General features: G+C 27.3%; 1 protein-coding gene across 13 annotated transcripts in view; it reads right to left on the bottom strand.

Moving 5' to 3' along the window:
- Nucleotides 1–14,347, bottom strand: part of LOC129910699 (thyrotroph embryonic factor) — an 84,603-nt gene that overhangs the window by 21,258 nt on the left and 48,998 nt on the right. For 5 of the 13 annotated variants that reach the window (XM_055988176.1, XM_055988175.1, XM_055988180.1 and 2 more), the window contains exon 2: nt 10,172–10,207. The exons of 4 other annotated variants lie outside the window; for them this stretch is intronic. In XM_055988176.1, the coding sequence (XP_055844151.1) occupies nt 10,172–10,207 (36 nt within the window). Of the gene's footprint in view, nt 1–1,781; nt 3,846–10,171; nt 10,208–14,347 lie in introns of those variants that run through there. 4 more of the 13 variants (XM_055988187.1, XM_055988181.1, XM_055988186.1 and 1 more) reach the window with 4 other exon arrangements.

Consider the following 14,347-nt stretch of genomic DNA (forward strand, 5'->3'; position numbering starts at 1 on the left):
TATCATTTTATTAAATGATTATAAATTCTTGAAAAAAATTCTTAATAGGTAATTATTATACAAAACTAGTTGTATTGGTTAATTTAGTTGGTGGTTTATTAACTAAAGACTTGAATAATAATGTTGAAGTGGTTAATGGTTCTTGTATAGTTCAATTATAAAAATTAGTGGATAGAAATATTATTGTCGATATGTAGAAATTGCTTGTTTTCTACTTAATTGATTAAATGAGATAAACAAAGTTGCAAGTTATAAAAAAAATGTCTACATGTTGTCTAACAATTTGTACTCTAAAATAGTTGGAAGGAAATAATGAGCATTGTTTATTGAATTATAACAATTGAAATTGAAACAAATTGATTGGAATTCCAGAGATCATTGATAACAGATTTCTTGAGAAATGCAAAAAAACACAATTTTGTATTTAATGAAAAAATTAATTGTTCATAAAAGGTCGTGTTAAACATTGTACTTTACATTCCACTGGCTCTATTTCGTTTCTGCATTCCCATTTTACTGAACAAAAAAAATCGTTAGAAATTTTAGAATTTTTATTTCATAGAAAAGCCGACATATTTTAAAAGAAAAATTAATGTTTTTTGAGGCATTTTAAGTTTCAGAAAACTAATTTTTATAAAAAAAGTTATTTAAATGTAATACCGGAAATTTTGCGTAAATATATTTTCTTTACTTTGGATTTTTCTCAAGAAGAATTTTTTCATACTTGAATCCAAAAAGCTTAGGAGCTTTTTTTTAATGTTCAAAAACTCAAATAAATGCCTTTTTTTAAATTCTTAATTAAAATATTTTGGAAATTAAGCGGACAAATTTTCGAAATTTCTTGAATATGTGATGTTCCAAAAAATATTAACTTCGACTCTTAATGATCAATTTCATTTTTTTCGCAGTGTCTCCTATTGCATTTATCCTTCAGGAGTCTAAAAAGGAAATGATTTCCAAGTAAATTTTTTTTTTAAAGACGTGTAACTGAAAACAGAAGCGATTTTAGTAAATTCAATCAAAAGTTCACTTTAAATTAAAATGTCTTCCAGAAATTAACCTTTTTTGACGTGTTAAAATAAAATGATTTTTAATTAAATTAAATGGATTCATTTAAATTAAAACATTCAAGAAATTGAGAAGCAGGTGGCCATCATGGCACAGAGGAATAGGTACTTTACTGCAGAGCTGGCATCGTGAGTTCGAGCCCAAGGGCCGGCTCAGAAGTTTTCTGCTTCAGATGCTGTATCGGGCTTTCGTTATAAGAACATTTTGCTCGTTTAAAGTTCCTGACATATTGTATTTAAAAAAAACTAATTTCCAGAGTTGAATTTACTTAAAATAAAAAATTCGAGTGTTTGTTGACATTTTTTTTTATTTTAACAAAGTAGCATTCGACACTCAAGGTCTATGTTCAACGTTACAAGGATATTGTCATTTATAAGAGATTCGGAAATAAAAAAAGTTTCTGAGATGAATTTAACAACAAATTTTTTTCAACGGAGCTCACAAAACATTTTCTCGCAAAGACCAGTTTTGTTTGAAGTACACTCCTGAAATTAGGTTTACATTAGAATTTCAAATTATTGTGTAGGCGACTTGAGATATTATTTTTTGGAGTAAATTTATCTTTATCAAGCATTAAAACCCGGATCCTAAAAAAGCTTTAATTTTCCTTTGTACATTATCTAAAAACCCTTACCATTTTGCCATTCTTTACCTTACAACACAGAGTGAAAAGCAAAACTCGGCACCCGAAAATAACACAATTTTACCATTACCATTCAAATAGGATGCATGATGTTTCCATAATTGTTGCACTTGAAATTGTGTCCATCGATTATTTTCATCAGCAACATTGCCACCATTATTATTATTGTTATTATTCGTAATGAGATTATTATTATTTGTTGTTGTATTATTATTTGGAGTATTTGGATTATTATTATTGTTATTATTATTTGCATTTGCTAAATGTTGCAAATGATGATGTAAAAGTTGACTACTCGGTGGTAAACCACCTACTAAACCATTTAATGGTTGCAAAGTATTGTTGCCATTGTTATTTCGTAGATTCGTGTTGTTATTGTTTGTTGTTGGATTTGTATTTGCAACATTATTGGTAGTATTAACAACATTTGTATTACCAAGTAAATGTGGTAAATTATGAACAACTTGTAAAGGTAACGAACTTAAGGGTGGCAATGTTGCTGGTGGTTGCATTGTTCCAACAATTTGTTGTTGCTGTTGTTGAAGTTGTTGCTGTTGCTGCTGTTGTTGATGTTGCTGATGAACATTTTGCAAAATTTGCAAATGAGTTTGTTGCACTTGCACCTGCGATGGACCAATTTGTAAGGTCTGCGGTGGCGGTGGAGGCAATTGATAATCCATCCTCATTGGTAAGGACTTCATTCATAGATTTTTTTTAAGTTTATGTTTATATGCAAAAAGTATGATAAACTGTTAAGAAACACACACTTGTTTGCCACTTAATATGTGAACATCTTATGAATATCAATAGAACAAGAAAGCTTTCAAATAAACTGGTATTAGAGAATCTCAAGAAACACTTGACATAAGTCTTGATAGAACAAAAAAAAAAAATATCTAAAACAACAGAAATGAGTATAGATAGTAATTAAAGCCACTTCAGATGACCGACACGACAAGAAGGCGATTTGTGATGCTATCGCGTAAAATACAAAACGAACAACACACAAACACGGGGTAAGGCGCACCACTTGAAGAAAATATATAAAAAGCTTTAAACTGACAAACAATTCCAATATAGTTTCACACAAGAAAAAGCCACTTTTTTAGAACCCTCTCTAACACACACTCAGCCAGTATAGATACTTTTTTTTGTTGTTGTTGAATAAAAATGACAATAGGCAGCAATAGAATAGAATAGAAACACACTGTGGGGTTGGTTAGGAAAAAAGTTTGACCTTGAACGTTTTATTCCACGCGTTTCACGATCATCACACAAGAATTCTAATGCAAGTTGTTGTTGATTGTTTGGAACACAGAAAAATGACTGACTGCACACAGATAGATAGATAGATAGTTTTGTATCTTTTTTTTTACGCTCACGCTAGTGCAAATAAATTTAAATTAACTTTTAGTTATAGATATTTTTGTATCTTAATTTGAAAGAAGATGTATGTTTTTATTATTATTTTTTTTGCACTACCCCGTACTGATATTATTAGAGCCAAACACCTGTTTGTATAGATACAATTGAGTAAATAAAATAAAACAAAAATTAAAACAGCAGTTAGATAGATTATATTGGGATTCAAAAAGATACACTATCTATCTGTGGATTTTTAAGATTGTGAGTTTGAATGGAGGGGGAGAGTAAACACTAAAAAAAGTATCAAATCATTATCACAGCTGTTTTTGTATCTTTTTTAAAAATTTTTAATTATTTCCACTCGTAAAAATGAACTTTGTTGGATTTGCGCAGAAATATTTTAAGTATCTAGATGCAGTTAGAAACGTTTACTAAATGAGAAGTCAATTTTTCATAAGAATTCATTATATTTTAGGAATTTAATGAGAATTTAATGGTTGGTTGAAAATCACAAACTAACGATCGATTGGGCGCAAAGTATATATAAATTCGTTTTCACTTTGGTTGTTTGGTTTAAAACGATGTTTGAAATAAATGAGAGTTAAGTCTTTTGAAGTATCGAATTATAATTAAGGAGAGTTATCCGAAATCGAACCTTAGCCGCCGAAATACGAATGAAGAGTGAGAGTCAAAATACAACTAGTGGATAGTTTGCGATTGGGAATCCCATTTTTTTTTTCATTTCTTTCACATTAAACAAAATATATAAAAAAAAAGAAAACTAAAACAAAAATAATGGAAAGAAATGGTGTGTGCAACCCAACCAACAAACTACCAAACCAAACCCGACAGCGCAAACGACGATAAAAAGATACAAAAAAGCTCGTCTCTGGGCTTAAGTTTTTTTTTATATATTTTTTTGTATTGTATTGAATTTTTTCGTTTTTACTTTTATTCTTGTGTTTTATCGTTGACTATGTTTGTCTGTTTCTGTGCCTTTTGCTTTTGCCGGTTTGCGGAAGCAAAAATTGTAAAGTTTTCGTTTGGAATTTTTGCTTGCTTGGTTGTGTGACTGTATGACTTTCGATGTGAGAAGTGCGCGAGAGAGAGTGGGTTTTAGTATAATGTTTGATGGGTTTTGGTTGGATCGGGGTTTGATGATGGGTCCTACCTGAGTTTGATGAATAGGCTTTTTTGTTTTGTGTGCTATTTTAAAGGTTTTTTTTTTATGATGAGGGGTTAAAAGTGTTAAAATAGATGAGATTTTGGAAAGCTTGAAAGCGTTAAGCTTGGATTGGAATGGAAGCATCTTTCATTCAATGCGTTGGAAAGTTATACATTTTTTAACTAAAGCTTGAATTTAAATTTATTTTTGGATTAAATTTTTTGCATAAATTAGATAAAGAAAGATTTGAAGGTATATTTTTTTTTTTTTAATTTGAATATTAACTTGAATTTCGTTTTTTTTTTTGGCTTAGAATTTATTCATGTATGCTTATTTGAATATATTTGCACAAATGTGAATATAAAATAGAAATCAAATGAAAGTGAAAATATATAGGTTTAAATAAAGTATTTATTCAACCGTTAGTGATATTGAACATTTTAAGCCAAGAACAAAACTATTTATAATTTTTTAGAAAACAAATTTATAGGGTAAATGGGTAAATGCCGTGGAATAAATGAACGAATTTTAATAAGTTTTTGAAGATATTCTACCTACAGTAATTGTGAGTCTAAAGTTTTTTAAATTTAATTATACGTTAAACGCAAATTGTTGCTTAAATTTTCTATGACAAAATTTAAATTTTGCAGACTCAACGTTTTGTGTCTACTTAAGAAAGTACTCAAGTACTCAAGGCAAAGAAAAAGGAAAGGAATAAGTTTTGATAATATAATTTTCTTAAAAGTGCATATAGTGTTAAGTAGTTAGCTATGTTTTGAAGCAAATATTGCTGGATGGCCAAAGCCTGGCGTATTCCAAAAAAGATATACAAATAATAAAATGACCCAGCCGACTATTGGGTCTTGGAAAATAGTTAACAAAACGTTTTTATGAACTTTTATGAACAGTATTTCTTTATTATACAGAAAAATGTATTATAGGTACATTATGTTTTTAAAATTTAGATCAACTGGGAAAAACAGATGTTTTTTTTTTTTAAGTACAAAATAATTAAAACTCAGTACCTACTATTTTTTTTATTTTTGTAAATTTTTCTGAAATGTATTGGTTGCTTGCAATGCATCCCAATTAATAGTGGTTTTAACTTGTCATAAAAAAAAATGTTGAAATCAGTTAGGTACAACATTTTTAAAAAAATGTAATGATTTTTTTAAACTTTGGACTTTAATTGAATTTCCTACAAGAATATGTACATACATATACAGAATTTTATTCAACAGTCAATTAATAATGAAGTTTTTTTAATGATTTTTTTTTCATATTTTCTGAAAGACGGATTTACGGATTTAAATAACAGTTTTTTAAATACATTTGCCATCTATTACAAATTAAAACAAATATTTACAGGAAATAAAAAAATTCTCAATTTTGACCGCACATTTTCTGCATTAAAAACAAAAAAAAACAATTGGAAATAAAAATATTTTGCATCAAAAAAAATTTTTGTGGAACTAGATAAATTACATTGAAAATAAAATTTGTGATGCAAAAAAAAAATATTTGCAGAAAATTACATTTTTTTTAATTGAAAAATATATTTTTTTAATTTCAAATGCACTATTTTTGAACTGATATTTTAATATAGTTTTGGTTTTTCGCTTCTCAAAAGATTTATTGTTGATGTTTGTGGATATGTTTTGCGGAGTTGTATCTTAGTTAAAAATAGTTGTAAGGAAATCAAACAAAGAGAATTTTGACAGCAAAAACTTTTCATTAATAGTAACTGTTTTTTAAAAAAGTGGAAGTATACACTTGTACAATTATTTATTTCTTAAAGAGAAAGTAAAGTCTCCCGGTGTCAAGATTTTGAAGTGATATCTGGCTTTAGGTGAACATTGCCTTGACTTTCAATATTTCAATAGCAAAAGATTGCAAAAAAAAAACTTTGACTCAACAAAAGCTCAAAAATGGACGTTCTTCATAGAATATATACAATTTTTTGCTTTTATTGTTTTGAAAGATAATGTTTTCAGGACAAGTTGATTGGTAAATGTCCCATACAATGGAAAAATTTAACCTCGAACTGCGATAGTAAGTTAAGGTTTCAAAAACCGTCCTTGAATAAGATCTAGGCTTTCTTTTCAGATTCCTTACTTATCTTCTGTTGATGACGAAATCTTGCTTAATTTTTTGAAATTTGTTACCACTTTGCTTATTTCTATCTTAAACTCAAATAAAAATCAAAGAAACTAGGTAAATCGGAAATGATTAAAAATGCATGAATAAAATTGGACCATTTCGTGGCAATTACTATATTGCAGTAAAAAAAAAAAACAATTTAGATCTCATTGGTCATAATTTCGTCAATCTTTTTTGTCTCCTCGTTCTTTAATTATCAAGCTATTAACATTTACCAACTGCAACAGCAATACTCTCCCTCCTCTACAACACGTTCACACAATTTACCAGGTACCAGTTATTCAAGCCACACTCAACATCGAAACGAAATCGAAAGCATTTCTCTGCTGGTGACTTGGTCTTTGCCATTTCATTTACTAACTTTTTTACTTCCTTATATTATCGAATCTCTTTTCTACCAATCTTCTTTTTCTTGGCTATTGCTGTTGGTTGCCGGTTGGTTATTCGTTAAAGTCGAAGTTGAAGTCAAAGAAACAGACGTTTTCTTTTACATGTAGATAAAGCTATATGAATGTATCTCAACGTTAAGTCTTTTAAAGGTGTATGCGGAACAATTTTGCTGCTGGCTGAAGCTGGATTTATTTTAAGTTGAGACTTGAGACATTTGAGACGCTCTCTTCTCACGACCGACCGAAGTCGTCGTCGTTTTCAACGTTTGCCGACACGAGACAACGACAATGATGATAATGATGATGATGATGACGATGAATGAAATTGAAATTGTATTTTATTTTTGTCAAAATTTTGATAAAAAAAAAATACAAAAACCCGTTGGACAAGAAACATTTTACTTTCATTAAAGTAGGTAAAGGGATTTTTTTTCTTCTCTTTTTTTTCGTGTGTATTAACGATTGTCAAAATGGACTTGCAGTTAACTTCTTCTACAGGTATTGTGTATCTGAATTGTATTTCTGGTTGCATTAAGAGAGAAGAAGAAATACCCGAAAAGAGGCCTGAGGAGACTAAAACCAAAAATAAAATACTTGACAGTTTTTTTTTGTATTTTCTCAATCCGGACACACAAGACAGAGGGAGTGAATTGAGATACAATTTTTGTGTTTTATCATATTCGGGAGATTTACTTCCGTTTTGGTGGGGGCAGAGGGTAGGTATAGAGGCGAAACTAAAGAAAAAGATAGACAGACCAACGAGACTGGACTGAAGATAAATCACGACACGACTACGATGAATTCATACATTTCATTTGAGTCTTTTCTTTCTTTAGTTTATGATGATGATGATTTTTTTCTTTATAATTTGTTTTATTTGTATGGCAAACTTAACCTTTTACAAGTTTAAAGGAAACAACAGAAACACAAAATAAAAATGCATAAAATAAAGAAAGTTGACATTTACCACTTTGTTTTCTTGTGTAGTATATTAATAAAAAAATAAATGTAGGAAGGTATAAGTTGTAGGTAGGTAGTTAGTCTAAACTGTATGGTTTCAGGTGTTTGCTGATTGGTGATGAGAATTTGAATAGTAATTCATTAAATGCAAATAAATTGAAGATGAGGGATTTGTTTAAATAAAGTAGCAGTGGAATGATTTGAGCTAGTAGTTAGAGTGTTAAATGCTAAATGAATGCATATGTTAAAGATCTAGAATTCAAAGTAGAAAAAATTGATCTATACACGATGAAGAAATTTTGAAGCAAATTTTTGCCTAAAAAATATTTGTTGTAAATAAAAGTTTTACTTAAATGAATTTTTATTAGGCCTGTTCTGGGCAGCTAGAAAAAATTTGAAATACCTGTAAAGATGAACATAATGAAAAAGAATAAACTTTATCATATAAAGTAGTGCAGAAATTTCACACAAATTTTTATTAAATGTCATTACGTTGACAAGGATTGCGACATTATGTTGATAAGGATTGCGAAAAAGTCGATCCCAGAATTCTATCTTTTTTTTTTTTTCGAGCTCAAAAATATTAAACAAAAATTAAAAATTCAAGTAAATTTTTTTTTTAAATTAATGTCATTATTAGTACCTACCTAAAATTAACAATTTTTAATGTATATTAAAAGACTAATAAATATTTCATAAACATCAAGTGGTTTCAATGTTTGTGCAGCAATAGAAATTTTTTTTAATAATATTTCTTTTTCAATAGAAAAAAAATTACGTATACACCACAGTGAACGGATTTAAAATTTTTAAAATCAGTAAAACAAGTTTCTGTTTTGAGGTAAATATGAAAACAGTTGATCTTTGATATTTGAAATTCTTTGTCTATATCTTACATAGCATTCGTTTAAACCACTCAAACTGGACATAAAAATCAGGTGTAGACAACACAGATATAGAAAAAAATTTCTGACCTGGGGTGTGACTTTATGTTAAATACATGTTTTTGTTTGTGCGACCGTGGCATTTTTTGAGGAGAAATTTTTAGAGAAATTTTATTTTTATTTTTTTTATTGATTTATTTTTTAAACAGAAAACAAATTTTAATTTTCTTTCATATGTGTGTGAATAATTCATTTAAAAATGTATTTTCAGTTTTTCAATAAAAATTATGTTATTATTTTAAAGGGAAGATAAGAGAAAGTCCATTTTTAAAAATTTGTCAGGCGAAACAAAATATTTTAAAGAAAAATTTGTTTGGTTTTAAAAAATATAATTAAATTTTTGGAAAAAGAACTGAAATATCTCCTTTGAATAGGTGGTTGTCATACGAAAATCTGAACGTTTATAAATTTTTTATCAAATATTCAAAAACTTAATGTATTTTAACTTAAAATATTATTTCAAATATTGAAAACAAATATAGTTTTCATACATTTAACGTTTATATAATGCAACCAAACTATGCAAATGAACTTAAAAAAAGCAAAATCAAAAGCCTTAAAATCAAATTTTCTATGTTAAGATTTGCTCATATACTCGGGAAATAGCTTTGAAAAAATTGCAATCACTCAAAACACTTTATTTTTAAATTAAAAATAAATATTGTGCACACAAAAAACTGAGTAAATATAATCAGTTGTCATCAAATCAAAAGCCAAATATAAAAAAATATTACAGTGAGGTCTGTAAGGGGTCCACAATCCTGTAAATTAAATTGTTTATAGGTTGTTGCAGAAAGAGTATAAGCAAACAAGAATAAAAAAAAATATCCTCTTAAAAATTCTTTTGCTTTTTTTTTAAATTAATTTCGATTTTTAAGTTCAATTTTGAATATCTGATAAAAGATATGAACGTTTCTACAGTTCATCTTTGCTTGGAAAAAATTCAATATAGTTTTTAATTTACTACTTTTTTCTAAAGTTTTAAGCCTTATTAAAAATTTTCTGACTGAATTTGGAATTAAATATTAGACCTAAAAATTGTATGTTTAAATTTTATTTAGCTATTAGTTTAAAAACACTCATCATTGGAATACATTTTCGTCACTAATCAATTTTGCTTTGAAAAAAAGTTTATTTATCACCAATAAATGTTAATTGATACAAATAAAAACTAATTCTAACACTGACAACTTCAAACAACGCCACTGTAATTAAAAATACATAACAAAACAAATCAAATATTCTATCAATTTCTTTATATGCACTTGTAAATAATTGTTTTAATCTGTGCTCATATCATTGTTAAATTTATTTTTATTTTTGTCTAATTTACTTTATATTTTTTATTTTAATTTAAAAATACTAAATGCTAATTTTAAAAATAGCAAAAAAACTAAAAATAAAACAAAAAAAAAAACACAATTTAATTATTATTTTTAATTTTTTTTTGCTTATATTTTACATCATCAGTACGTACGTGCGTATGCAAGTGAATTCACAAAACAGATTCCATCTAGAAATGAGAAATGTTTTTTGTTAGAAATTTGTTTTTGTTTGTATCTATCATCTATCAGTAGTAGTAGTTGAATCAATTTTTTTTTTTTTTTGCAATTCTATTCTAACATGAATTTAGTAATTGATTGGCATACGTGAACCCAAAAACTATTCAATGTGAGTATCTCATTACTATGGATATTCGCGTATTATGAGCAGTGAGAGGTGGATGGTGGTGGTAGTGGATATATGTTGGTTGGTTGGTGTTTAGGCCTTCTGCATTGAATTTTTTTTTTAAGTAAAAAGTTTTGTTTTTTTTTTGCAATTTTGTTCTTGTTTGATTTTTTGTTGTTGCATTTTTTCAGTTCAAATTGTAAAGAATATGAATAGAAATGATGGATAGATCATGAATAGTCTTGGACAGTCCACACAGCAAAAATCCCATATTATAGTTTATGACGAAGCACATGCATATTCATAATGCTAATGAGATGTTGTGTTTATAAGCTTAAGCCAAGTTGGTAAGTACGAGAGTGTATAAAGCATCTTTTTTTTAATTCTATGGAATTGTGGCAGCATAAATAAGCACATGGATTGCAATTGCATTGATTTTGTATATATAGATGTTGTATGTCTTTTTAAAAATTTTGTTTTTGGAAAAAGCATTTTGTTGATGTTCACTGTTTTGATAAATTTTTGTATTTAAGGTCAATTAGAAAAAAAAAAATCAACAAATTCTATAAAAAAAGCTTTCACTGCACGTCTGATGTTATGTAATGAATGATAAATAGTAACTTAAATTTATGTATGTTCTTATTTTTGAATAAATATCTTCTTTCTAACCTAAATAAATCCCATCAATAACCTACATAAATAATTTTTAAATATTTAATTGCAAGGACTAAGAGAGGTAATATTTGTACACATATCTGGTAGAAAAGATGAACAAATAAATTCAAAGAGAGCTGACATCCTGAGGAAGAATAGAAAAAATATTTTTTTAAATTTAAAAAAAATTTAAAATTATACATTCATATCTAAATCAGAGAATATAAAAAACCTTCTTTTAAGCTGGTACAATATTATTTATTAAAAAAATAAGACAAAATAAGTAGTTTCCAAAAATAATAATATGGCAATAACAATGGCAAGATTATTTCGATATCACTTTTGGAACCTATTTTTGGCCATTCTTGCAATTCATTGAAAGTACTATGAAACACTAAGACATTTTTATGAAAAATACATTTTTATGAAAAATAAAATATTTGTTTTTTTTTTTCGAAAACAGTTGATTTCTTTTAAATTATTCTTGTAGGCTTCAACAAATTAGTCGTTTACAATTTTATCTCTATATATTATTATATTTTTCAGTTTTTCAATAAAAATGAATACGTTTCAATGTCTTTGCAGCTATAGAAACAATTTTTGAATTTATTTTTTTTTTGTCGATAGAACAAAAGTTACGCATACGCCACAGTGACCGGTAAATTTTTAACTTTTAAAATAAGTTAAACAAGTTTCTACTTGTGACTAAATAAGAAACCAGTTGGTTTTTTTTTATATGAAATTTTCTATTCTTTGTTAAAAAAAACGATATCGAGATAGAAGTCAAGTATGATGTGACGATAATTTGTTAAAGGACTAAGTGTAAAATTTTTCAACTTTAATTGGTTCCCAGGTATTTTAAGAAAAAAATTAGTTTACAGTTATCCTCAATCTGCATAGTTATAAACACAATTTTTTTTAAAGTAAGTTTTTACATTTGGTAAAATATAAATATGAAAAAATAATTTTTAGGTTTTTTTGGTTTTTTTTTTCACTACAGAAGAAGTAAGTAGGTACTTTTACTTAAAAATAATTCTTATGTTTGTTACAAAATAATATTCTATCAAAGATGTCAGAACGTGTGATTTTCTAAAATACAAAGTAACAAACTCGAATTTAAAGAAGCTCAAAACATCGAAAATTTTACAAACTGCAATAATTTCCAATGAGTTATTAAAAATTTAAACATGAGACGATTTTGAATAGACTTTTGCATCTTGTACAAACTAGCAAAAAAATACACAATAAATAATAAATAATTAACATATTGACTTGGAACAAGTCGTTTAATATTAACACTGGTCATGTCAGTTGATTAGTAGATTTCACGATAATTAAAGATAATAATGAAAGTTTTTTTTTTTCTAAAATGTTTTATTATTTGTTTTAATTGCGCATTCAATAATTTAAATTAATAGCTACCTTAACGTCATTTAAAAGCCAGATGCAAATATTCCTTATAAAGTCGATGTTTAGTTTTACTAAACAGGTGCGTACCTAATCTAAGTTTGAATAAAGGTTGAGGTGATGGACACTCTGTATTGTATTCTTGTTGGTTATTTGGAATTTTAAAATAAATATTAGCTAAAATTGTTAAACAAAAATCATTCTTTAAAAATATAGGGTAGGAATTTTACTGGGACCTGAGTCGTAATTAATCATTCTAGTTAGAAAATGATTTTACTCCTCAATGAATGATTTCAGACACGACCCTGCTAATTTACCCCGTATTGCCCTGCACAATAAAATAAAAAAAATAATACAAAGCGAGAATCAGAAAGTAAAACAAATTAGAATAAAAAAGAAAAATATAAACAGCCCTTAAACAAAAGGAAGACAAAATTAAATAAATAAAAAAAAAAAAACAACAGCAACAATCCTAAAACTGCAACTACGTGTATTTGCTTGGCTTGATATAATGTATTATATGCAGTAAGCACATATGCAATAAATTAATTCTAATTCAATTGACAGACGGCAACGATACAAATGCGGCGTCGAATAAGGCGAATTATTAACTTTGTTCGCTCTATCACTTTTTCCGTTGAGTTCTTTTGTGTTTTTTTTTTTTTGTTTTTTTGCTTCCAAGTGCAGATAAACTCAAAAATCTGTATCCGATAGATACAACACATTGAGAGCGTTTGTAGGAGAAAATTTTTCTTCCCTTAAACGTGTTCTTTTTCCTGAAATTTCTATCATTTGTTTCTGTTTGTGTTTTTATTATTTTTTTTTTTTTTCTTCAAAAAATAAGTAAATCCAACTTTGGTGGTTGTCATTGATATTATATTTTTTCATTAGAATTGATATTTTATTTTGAAAGGGTAAAAATGTGTAAGCACATTTTTTTCCATCAACGAGTCTTGGGCGAATAAATGTGCAATATCAAGACACGTGCGAAAGCTCGCTCATATGTTTTTTTTTTTTATATTTTTTTTTTTTTCAAACCAAAAAAAAAAAGTGAATGGGAAACACAAAATGTGATAATGTGCTCTATACTCTAGGAGGCATCAAGGGGTTGTTTGGTTGGTTGGTTAGTTGCATTTATTGTAGATATATAGTTAGTTAGAACTTTTTTTTTTAGAAAATTTAAATAAAAAACAAAAACAAAAAAATTTTTTGTTCATTCAAGCAAATTAAACTAGAAACGATGGAAGTGTTGTATTTGTTTGTTAGGCGTTCGTTCTTTCTCTGTCAATTGTTTTGTTTGTGTGCATATGTTCTGTGGTCAATTAGAATGATATTTTTAAACAATATGTCGTCTTAGTCAATGGAAATAATTTTTATAAAAAAATATATAATTCTATTTAAAGTGACAAATGATGGTGATTAGGGTGGGTTTTTCTGTCTTTGTTTATTTTAAGGCTCAAACAATAGAAATCAAGTCTGGCTTTTGTTTTTCATAAAATTCAACATGAATGTATAAAAATAAAAAAATACATTAAAATAAGCCCATTTATTGAAATTATGTCAGTTCTCTAAGAAATAGTTAGAACTAAATATAACAAAGGAGAACGCTTTCATTTTTTACAAATCTGTTCCAGCTTGTTCTCCGTCTTAACTTATCTTAACAATGTTATTTGAAACAACAATTTGTTCATGAAAACGTAAATTATTGAACATTTCAGCTCTTAATTGATAATGGAATTTTAAAGAACAGTTATTAAAATTCAATGAATTCAACGAAAAATGTACTGTCCAAATTGCAAATCATAAGTTCTTTTATTATTTAAGATTTTTTAAATCTTGGTATCTTAAAAAAAAGTCCCTGAAAACATTTTTGAAAAGTTTACACTTGTGAAGTCTTAAAGCACGACATTAAATAAGTTGACAA

This window comes from Episyrphus balteatus, chromosome 2 (genome assembly GCF_945859705.1).
Source record: "Episyrphus balteatus chromosome 2, idEpiBalt1.1, whole genome shotgun sequence".
Taxonomy (NCBI): domain Eukaryota; kingdom Metazoa; phylum Arthropoda; class Insecta; order Diptera; family Syrphidae; genus Episyrphus; species Episyrphus balteatus.